Source organism: Arvicanthis niloticus, unplaced genomic scaffold (assembly GCF_011762505.2).
Source record: "Arvicanthis niloticus isolate mArvNil1 unplaced genomic scaffold, mArvNil1.pat.X S10, whole genome shotgun sequence".
Taxonomy (NCBI): Eukaryota; Metazoa; Chordata; class Mammalia; order Rodentia; family Muridae; genus Arvicanthis; species Arvicanthis niloticus.
Genome location: NW_023044982.1, coordinates 119,717 through 130,547, shown reverse-complemented (window position 1 = coordinate 130,547; position 10,831 = coordinate 119,717). Strand labels below are relative to the sequence as shown.

General features: G+C 41.2%; 1 protein-coding gene across 1 annotated transcript; it reads left to right on the top strand.

Annotated features, from left to right (window-relative positions):
- The first annotated feature begins 9,061 nt into the window (after window positions 1–9,061).
- On the top strand, window positions 9,062–10,552 carry LOC117696036 (preferentially expressed antigen in melanoma-like protein 1). Its single transcript, XM_034486642.1, has 2 exons — window positions 9,062–9,354; window positions 9,979–10,552. The coding sequence occupies exons 1-2, from the start codon at window positions 9,062–9,064 to the stop codon at window positions 10,550–10,552; spliced, it is 867 nt and encodes a 288-aa protein (XP_034342533.1).
- The last annotated feature ends 279 nt before the right edge of the window (window positions 10,553–10,831 follow it).

Here is a 10,831-nt window from a genome sequence, read left to right as displayed (position 1 = left end):
CTCATTGCTGGGCTCTGATAAATGAAAAGGTGTGACTCAAGTAAGTGATTAGACGCATAGGCATACTTAAGCATTTCTGGATCAATGTTGGTTGGAAAGATAATTATTTCATTTCATTTTAATCCCAATTAAATTCTTCAGATTTAAAGTACCTGTGTTGATATGGAGAACCATAAGCTTATTTGTTATCTTATTTATGTCTACAGGAAAAACACACCATTGGAGAGCAGCAATATATGAAAGTTGCATGACTTCCCTCCCAGCACTTTCACAGAATGAGGGACCCTAGAGGAGGCACAGGAGATAGAGAGGACATTATAAAGAGCGTAATGAACTTGAACAGGAGAACTCTGTGTCTTTATGTCTCTGGATGGCATCCACCTTTTGGTTGTCCCCTTGCATACTCTTCTGCAGTGTGTGGACATATATTTTTATGAAATATAAGCCTGACTGAACCCAGGAGTCTTTTTGTATTAGACTGCCATGACTTTTAAGCTGTGTCTCTACCTTGGGGAGGTACTGCAGCCTGATATTATCTTCTCCTCCACCATTCGAATTATAATTTGTCATAGATTGCAATAAATCAGTTCTGAATAAGAACCTTTTTGTTTTGTTCTTTTACTGAGTTAGTTTTCTGACAACATCAAACCTGTGTATTGTGTTTACCCTGGCCCTATAATCATATGTCCCCTTGTATCTGCCCCTTCCTCCTCCTGGATCTTTCAGAGTAAATAAAGACCAACATGTTCTTTCCTTGGAAAGACTTTATAATCTTATGACTCATGTGACCCTATCCAAAATGCTATATGGAATCATTTGGAGACATGACTCAGGGGCAAACAAAGCTTGCAGCTCTTCTGGAGGAGCAGGATTTAATTCCCAGTACCCACAACCTGTATCTCCAATTACAGGTGTCTGACATTTTCCTAGATTCTCTGGTAACACTTGAGTTTCCTGCACACGCTAAAACACAAAGTCACTTACCTAATTAGAAACAGATTGAAATAAATATTTAAGAATGAAAGTTAATGCATCAAAACAAACATTAAATTTCTCCTTACATTGGCTAAACCTATTGGGATCACTTTTACAAAATAGAAAAATCGAAAGGTAGTTTGGCTGCTGATGGACCTGTGTGACCTTCAGGACAGAGGCTGGGGAATGATGTGTGTTTGTGCTTAATGGCTATGGTTCCAACTCAGTGATGAATATGACCTCTGGATGAGGACTTTATGGATTCTAGCCATGTCCTCCATGAAGAAGTGTGACTTTTAGTGCATTTAGAATGCAGAATACAATTTTTTACTCTTGAGAAATGACAGGGCATACACAGAAATCTCATCCCAGTCCCTGCCATCTTGAATGCCTCAGGACAAAAGCTCCACAGCAATGTTCTCTTCTCTCTCTCTCTCTCTCTCTCTCTCTCTCTCTCCCTCTCTCATTTTTTGTGTTTATGTCTCTGTTTGTCTCTGTCTCCTCTCTCTGTCTTTGTTTCTCTATCTCTGTCTCTCTGTCTCTCTGTCTCTCTGTCTCTCTCTCTCTCTCTCTCTCTCTCTCTCTCTCTCTCTGTGTGTGTATGTGTGTCTGTGTGTGTAGCTCTATAGCTCTATATCTTGCCTGTCTGGAACTCATGGTAACAAGGCTAGCCTCCAGGTCATGAAATCCACATGCAATCTGAGTGTGGGGATTAAAAGTGTGTACTACCAGAGCTGGCAGAATAGCTGTTCCCTAGCCCAATGAAAGCCCTGGATGCAGTTATCAGTACTATGAAAGAGGAATCCAAAAAAGAATGGAAAACAGGAAGCCAAGCTGTAGTCTGGGTACAGAACAAGTATAGAATGTATGCTTGAAGCTTCTCTACATTTTGAGCCATCACTGATTTGAGAACCAACTGTGATGTAAATCAATTATTTTTTGTTTTAAAATTGGGGGATTTATACTGGAAGACCCAGAAATATCGCTTCCTAGCACATTCCCAAAAGATGTTCCACTATGCCATAAGGACACTTCATTAATAATGTTTCATGGCAAGTTAATTACTAATAGGAATCACAAAAACCTAGATGTCCCTCAAATGAAAACTGGATAAAAATATCGTACATCTACAGATTGGACTACTATTTAGAGATTAAAATCAAGGATATCAGAAATTTTGCAAGAAAATTAATTCAAGTAGAATACACTATAGTGAGTGAGGTAACCCAGACACAAAGACATGTATGCTATGTACATGTATGATAAGAAGCTTCTTTGAAATGGCTCAGCAAGTAAAGTTGATGCCTGCATCAGCATCATCACCCGATTTTAATCTCTGAAAGGAGGGTACTGATTCCATAAAATATACACTTGACCTCCATGAGAGTGTCATGGAATGATCACATGCACCAAATCCCAAAACTAAGAAGGAAACTTTGTTTTTGTTTAACTAAAACAATAATCTGTCTCCAGTTCCAGGGAACCTATTGTCCTTTAATAGCTTCCCTGTGATCCATTCACACACATAGTGCACAAATGTTAAATACAGGCAGGCAGAGAAGCATCCATATAGGGGAAACAAAAGGAAAGAATATTAGCACTTTTAAATCAAACCTGCATTCAGACACTTCTGAGGAGACAGAGGCAGGCAGATCTTTGAGTTCAAGATCAGCCTCTTCTACAAATTCCAGAACAATAGATGCTACACATAGAGATCATGTTACAAAACAAAACAAAAATCAACAAAAAAAGCCAGCAACAATAACAACCACAACAAAACAACAACAACACAAGATCAAAAGTAACACATATAACAAGAATCAAACAAATTAAAAAGCAAAACTAACACAAGAAGAATAATGAAGTTTACATGTGAAATGGTGGGTATCATGGCCTTTCCCTAAATATTTAAAATAACTTTGTTCATATTCCTGGAGAGCCCCCACTTATCTTTCTGTGCCTCATTGCTGCTCTGCCAAAATGCTGGGAGTTCATTTTGCATCATTAAGTGGTTTCGCCAATTATGCAATCCAAACCTTCAAGATAGGAGAAGAAATGGATAATTTTCTAGATACCGCATACCAACGTTAAATCAGAATCAAGTAAACTATTTAAACAGACCCATAACACCTAAGGAAATAGTAGCAGTCATTAAAAGTCTACAAATGAAAAGAAGCACAGGGACAGAGTGTTTTAGTGCAAAATTCTCTCAGACTTTCAAAGGAGACCCAATGCTAGCAGTTCCCACACAATTCCACAAAATAAAAGCAGAAGAAACACTACCTAATTCATTTCATGAAATCACATTTACACTGATACCTAAGACACACAAAGACCCAACAAAGAAGCCAGCGGTGGTGGCACTCGCCTTTAATCCCGGCACTTGGGAGGCAGAGACAGGTGGATTTCTGAGTTCAAGGCCAGCCTGGTCTACAGAGTGAGTTCCAGGACAGCCAGAACTATACAGAGAAACCCTGTCTCGAAAAACTAAAAAAATAAAAAATAAAAAATAAAATTTTGACAATCCAAATCCAAGAACATATCAAAAGGATCATACACAATGATCAAGTAGGTTTCATTCAAGGGATGCAGGGAATGGTTTAATATACTGAAACCCATCAATGCAATCCCCTGTATAAGAACTCAAAGAGAAAATTCATATGGTCATCACATTAGATGCTGAAAAATCCTATGATAATATACAACACAGCTTCATGTTAAAAGTCTTGGAGAGATCAGGAATTGAAGGCACATGCCTGAACTTAATAAAGGCAATAAAGATCAAATCAGCAGCCAATATGAAATTAAACTGAGTGAAACTTGAAACATTCTCCCTAAAATCAGGGACAAGGCAATGCTGCCCAGTCTCTATTTTTTAATACAATACTAGAATTTCTAGCTAGAGCAAATAGACAACAAAATGAAATCACAGAGATACAAACAGTAAAGAAAGAATTCTAGGTATTACTATTTGTGGATGATATGATAGTATACATACGTGACCACCAAAATTCTGTCAGAGAAATCCTACACTGAAAAACAGCTTTAGCAATGTGGGTGGATATAAAATTAATTCAAACAAACTAGTAACCTTCCTCCACACACAGGTTACATGGGCTGAAAAAGAAATTAGGGAAACAAAACCATTCACAATAGTCAATTAATGTAAAATATCTTGTTGAAACTCTAACCAAGCAAGTGAAAGTTTTTTATGAGAATAATGACACATCCATGAAGCAAGTAATTGAGCATGATCTCAGAAGAGGGAAAGCTCTCTGATGCTCATGGAAGTATAGGATCACTATAGTCAAATGTCCATCTTACCAAAAGCAATCTACAAATTCAGTGCAATCCCCATGAAAAGTCCAACTCAATTCTTCACAGAGATAGAAAGAGCAATTCTGAACTTCATGTGGAATAACAAAATAACCTGGGACTGCAAAAACAATTTTAATCATAAAAGTACTTTTTGTGGGAATCACTATCCCTGTCCTCAAGCTCTACTGAAGATTAATAGTGAACTTGGAGTCACAGGCAGGCAGCCTGGCTTGGATAGAAAGCTCTCTGACACATCTGGTGAGTCACTCACTTCTACTGAAACCCTTCTGCTCCCTTTCCCCCAAATGAGGCCCTTGGTAGCCACCTAGAATCTAGCTCCACTGAGGTTGGAGTGTCACATCACTTCTTGAGCTCAGGAGTTCTAAGCTAGACTGAGCAATATAGCTGGGCTGGAAAGGGTGCTGGAGGATCTCAGCATCATCCTCAATCAATTTCTGGTAGCCAAGTGTGTATTCACTTGATATGCTATGATCTTGATTCAGACCCTTAGGTAAATGGAATACTTCCCTGGTTTGGGGACAATCTTGTTATGTATCCCAGGCTAACCTGAATCTCACAATGGTTAATTTCCTGCACTCTGTATTACATGAATGCCTCGAGCCTGTGAAGCCTAGAAGAGTCCTAGAATCAGAGCTGTAAGCCATCATATGGCTGCTGAGAATTCAATCCAAGTTCTCAAAGCAGCCAACTCACTTAGGCACTGACCTATCCCTCCACTTCCCAAACTCCTGTTTTTGAGGTCTCATTATGTTACCCTGGCCTGGCCTTAAATTCAAAGATATCAGCCTGCCTCTGCCTTCCAAGGACTGCTGTGGTTAAAAACATTTACAAACATGCTCAGCCTTGCCTAATCATTTTAATTTCTACTTTCTGCTTACTTTACATTATTATTATTATTATTATTATTATTATTATTATTATTATTATTATTATCATTTTGTTGAGAACACAGTCTCTACATAGTCCTGGTTGTCCTAGAACTTAATATCGAGACAAGGCTGGCCTCCATGAGATCATCATGTTTTTGCCTCCGGAATGCTGGGGTTAAAGACATGAACCACCCACACCTGGTTATTTACATTAAATTTAAAGCAAGATTTTAGTGGCACAGGCCTGTAAACTTGCAAAACAGAGCCAGGAATAATATGGGTTAGAGGCCAGCACAAAGTAAATAGGGAGACTCTCATGTTAGAACAAAAAATATTAGAGGTATGTTGTGAAATGCTGTCCTGGTGCCCACGAGCCATTAACCTCTTTATCAGATCAGCTGTGGTTACTTGATCATGTCTATTGACCTTCCATTCTGAGAGGGACACAAGCCCCTAACCTGCAGTGCACCCATGCCAGCTGTGTGCATTTCTGCCTTAACTGTCCTTGGTCTCAGGAGGCTGAGTATATTGGAGTGGAAGGTTTGCTGAAGAAAGGATTACATCTTTGCAGCTATGGGGATGTCATGTTGGGGTGTTGGGGGGGGGACTGTGTTATCACTATTTGGGGGTCACTTAGGCTCTTGTATATAACCTCACCCAGGATCCTGTATAAAAATCTGATAAGTTCATTGGCTGGCCAAGTTGAACTTCAGTGGGAAGCTCCTGTGTCACCATTGGTGGTTTACCTGGGGTGACAACTTATTAGTTCACATCTACCCAGGGATTGTTCATAGAGTTGGGTTGGCACAGTAAGCAACTGCTCCATCACTGAGTCACATTCCCAGCCTAACTTGCTTATTTATATCATAATGTTCATGCACTTCCCAGAGATACCAGAATAAAGCCCTGCATCCATTGGAACTGGGGTTACAAATGACTGAGCTATCTATGTAAGTGTTGGGCATCAATCCAGGGTCCTCTGCTGCAGGAAGCAAGCTTCATCCTAGTCTTAGGACTAGTGCCATGGAGTTGGACAGCATTTGGTTCATGTTTGGTAGATGCCTGGGGATAAGATAGCATTACCTTAGTACACTTATTTTCAAGAGAGAAACACTAGAAAAGAAGGGGGTAATGACTTTGCAAGTTTGTAGAAGGAGGCTGCTTAGGGTTGGGGAGCTACGACTATAGTGTTGAAAGTTCAATGAGGACAGAAACCCAGTCACTGAGAGACTTCTAACATGGAATTTTGAACTTTGTTTTCTGAGTTAGTGGGGCTAGAGGTGGGGGGTCCACCTTGAGCCCCACATGGGAATCGCTGTGGAATCTCGGCTAGTCTAAAATTCAGGGACAACCTCCTGCCTCGGCCTCATGAACTAGTATTACATGTAAGTAGCAGCAGTGAAAATGTACACTTTTCATTAAAAAGTACAGAAAAGCTGGTCAGTGATGGCGCATGCCTTTAGGCCCAGCATTTGGGAGACAGAGGCAGGTGGATTTATGAGTTCAAGGCAAGCCTGGTCTACAGAGTGAGTTCCAGGATAGCCAGGACTACACAGAAAACCCTGTCTCAAGAAACCCTGTCTTGAAAAACCAAAAAAAAAAAAGAAAAGAAAAGAAAAGAAAAGAAAACTTCCAGATGTGATATTACATACCTTTTATCACAGTCCTTGGGTGACAGAGGCAGGAGGATCTCTGGGTTTGAAGCCTGCCTGGTCTACTAAAGAATTCCAGGCCAGGGCTAGATTAAGAGAGACTCTGTCTAAAAAAATGAAATAAAAATTTACAAAAACCCAAGGCAAACAATTTTTTTTTAAGATTTATTTATTTTATATATGTGAGTATACTGTTGTTGTCTTCAGACATACCAGAAGAGGGCATGAAATCCCATTACAGATGGTTGTGAGCCACCATGTGGTTGCTGGGAATTGAACTCAGGACCTCTGGAAGAGCAGTCAGTGCTCTTACTCCTGAGCCATCTCCAGCCTGAGGCAAACATTTTTATTTTTAAAGTCCTCTCATTTTGGAGCTGAGAATGCAGTACTATACAAGTTATATGATCCTAAATTCTAAGCTACATATTTTACTGAATTAGATTATCATTATCATTATCATTATTATTATTGAGATGGGGCTCTCTGTTGAGTTCAAGGTCAGCCTGGACTACAAAGAGAAACCCTGTGTGGGGGTGGGGTTGGGGGGTGAGAATGGGGGCTTTCTGTCTGGAGACCAAGCATGTTGGTCCATATCTTTAATCTTAGCACTGGGGAGGCAAGCAGATCTCTGGGTTCAAGTCTAGCCTGGTCTATCTACATCTTCACAGTGATTTTCCATTCTGACTACATAGCAATAAGACTTAGCCTAGAACTGGAGAGATGGCTCAGTGGTTAACAGCACTGACTACTCTTCCAGAAGATCTGAGTTCTATTTCCCAGCAACCACATGGTGGCTCACAACCATCTGTAATGGGATCTGATGCCTTCTGCTGATGTGTCTGAAGACAGCTACAGTGTATTCACATAATAAATAAATAAATAAATAAATAAATCTTAAAAAAGACTCAGCCTGATAAGTAAGTATACACATACATATAAACATACATAAGGCTGGGAAACATACACAACATTATATATAGATATACACACTGGTAAAATGCCCATGCACATAAAAAGAAGTATTTAAAACACTTAATTTAGATGGTTGTGGGGACAAATGCATTTAATCCCAGCCCTCAAGAGGAAGCAGCAGTTTGAGTCCAGCCTCCAGAGTGAGTTTCAGGACACCTAGGATTACACAAGAGACAAAAACAAAACAAAGATGCCCATCTTAATTAAAGCAAACAAGCCTCTTGATTTTGGCGTCTTATAGTTCTGTGTTCTGAGTTTGAAAATACTGTTCTGCTGACTTCCCTTATTCATCGTTGCCAACTAACCACAAGATGCCTGAGCAATACACCAAATGTCTGCATCATCAGTGCACTTGAAACTGTGTGGATTCAAATATTTGCTACTGCTTAGCACACATGAGGAAGCCTTTCGGTTCTGCAAGAAATATTAGAGCCTCCATGTCAGATAAATTGAACAAAATATTTAGTTTGTGTACACATAGTATTTTCATGACTGGTTGGAGAGACAGCAAGTTAGGGTAAAGATATCTTGTTGAAGTTTCATGTAGCCCAGGCTGATGTCCAGTTTGCAAAGTAGTTGAGGCTGACCTTGATCTCTTGATTCTCCTATCTTTCTTTTGAGACAGGGTTTCTCTGTAGCTCTAGCTGTCATGGAATTCCCTATGGAGACCATGTTAGCCTCAAACTCAGAGATTCACATACCTCTGCCTCCTAGGATTAAAGATGTACAGCACCATGACTGCCTTTAATTTATTTCATATGTATATGAGAGTTTGTCTTCATTCATATATATATCTCAGATTTCCTGGACCTGGAGTTACAGGCAGTTGTGAATTGACAGGCAAAAGCTGACAATCAAATCCAGGTACTCTATAAGAGCAACAAGTGCTCTTAATTGCTGAGCCAAAAACCTCCTGTCTTTCAAGTGTTGGGAACACAAGCCTGTGCACTCTCAGCCATGCAGGGTCTTGAGTGGAGGTTAATAGAGTTTAAATGAGCTTCCAGGATCCTCAGGACTCCCTTTGAACTGACAAGGATGAGGATAAAGTGGGCTGCGGCCAATGATGCTTGAGAGAAGATAGCTACTACAACCAGCAGTGTGTGCTTTGGGTTTAAGCTCAATGGAACCCAGAGTGGAATGAGTAGTGACTGTGGCCCTGTGATCGGTAAGAAGGGTTCTCTAAGTCCTAACATAAAAATAGATGTTCTTTTTTAGATGCTTCTCCAGGATCTTTACCCCTGAAGAACCACCAAGATGAGCAGCAAGCCCCTACTCACTCTCCAGGAGCTGGCAGGACAGAACCTTCAGAGGAATGAGGCCTTGGCCATCATTGCTTTGGAGGACTTACCCATACTATTCTTACCACAACTGTTGAAACAAGCCTATGATGGTAATCATTGTAAGGTCCTGAGGTCAATAGTGTCTTCCTGGCCTTTCCCCCGCCTTCCGCTTGGAGTTCTGAGGAAGAGGACACCCTACTTGGAGACTCAATTACAAGTTGTCTTAGAGGAGATTGATAAGCTGCTTATCCAGAAGGTTCGCCCCAGGTGAGGAAGACTTGGATACAATCAGAGGGTAGCCCAGAAAATCTAGAGCAGAGATGAAGGGAGTCAGGTGTGGAAGGGTGCAAGGATGGGGTGGAGGATTCTGATGCCATCAACTTGGAGAACCACGGACGATTTGGCCATTGCTGTGCCATCTTGGAAAGGGCTGTGGAGTGTGCAGGACACATGCTGGATACAGAAGTGGCTGAAGGCCTACCCCTGCTTTCCACAGGTACTAGAAATGGGACAGGGACATGCCAAAGTCCATGGAAAAAAGTGAGACACAGAATGGAAGGCCAACTTCAGGGATAGAATAAAGACACACTTCAGGGAGCTGGAGAGATAGTTTAGAGGTTGAGAGCACTGGCTGCTTTTCCAAGGGTCCTGAGTTCAATTCCCAGCAACCACAAGGTGGCTCACAACCATTTGTAGTGGGATCTAGTGCCCTCTTCTGGCTTTCAGGCATATGTGCAGGCAAAACACTACATTATAAATAAATAAATAAATCTTACACACACACACACACACACACACACACACACACACACACACACACACACTCACATACTCTTTAGATATTGCCTCCTTGCCTACCTGCTTTAACTTGTTTTTCTGTTTTACCCACAGGAAGTACAAACTAAGAGTGCTGGATTTATGGTCTGTGGAACAACACCATTTGGATGTGTGGCCTGGGTCCATGGATGACTGGTTACCCAAGACCACTCAAGCAGATCCTTGTGGTTCTGAGACAGTATTAACACATCTTTTGAAAGAAGCAGTGGACTTGTATCTCAAAGATAGAGGCCAGAGTAGGCTGTTCTCCTACCTTGTTCAGTGGAGTGATAGGAGGAAAGGGTTGTTACAGCTGTACTGTAATGAGCTTCAGATTTGGTCACCATCCCATCAAAACTACAGGAGGCTCTCACAAAAGGTGAGCCTGGAGCACGTAGAAACACTGGGCCTGCATTCTTCCTGCAGTCCATCCTTTTTGCTTAACTTGGCTCCTTACCTGCGCCAAATGAGGAACCTGCGTAAACTTGCTCTCTCCAACATCCGTGAAGAGAACTTTGTCTCCCCAGAGAAGAGGAGGCGTATCATCACCAGGTTTACCTTGCAGCTCCTTAAGCTGGAGAGACTGCAGAAGCTGCATCTCGATGCTGTCTGCTTCCTTGAGGGACACCTGGACCAGCTGCTTGGGTAAAGACATGCTCTGCAGAGCAAAGCCAAGCCTATTCCTTTACATTAGTGGGTACTTGAGTCCCTGCAGCCACTGTAGGTTGACACTACCGAGGCATTAGCATATCAGGGTGTCATTTTCATGTCTGCTCTGGCCTGGAGAGAAGTCTCACATAATCACTAATGGAAAGATGCAGGTCTAACCTGGGCTTGGTGATCTTCAAAGAGATGCATGCTGAGAAGCCCATTAGAAGTCAATGAGATCTAGTGAGTGGCTTCTGTTTTTTTTCTTAGCTAGTGTGTT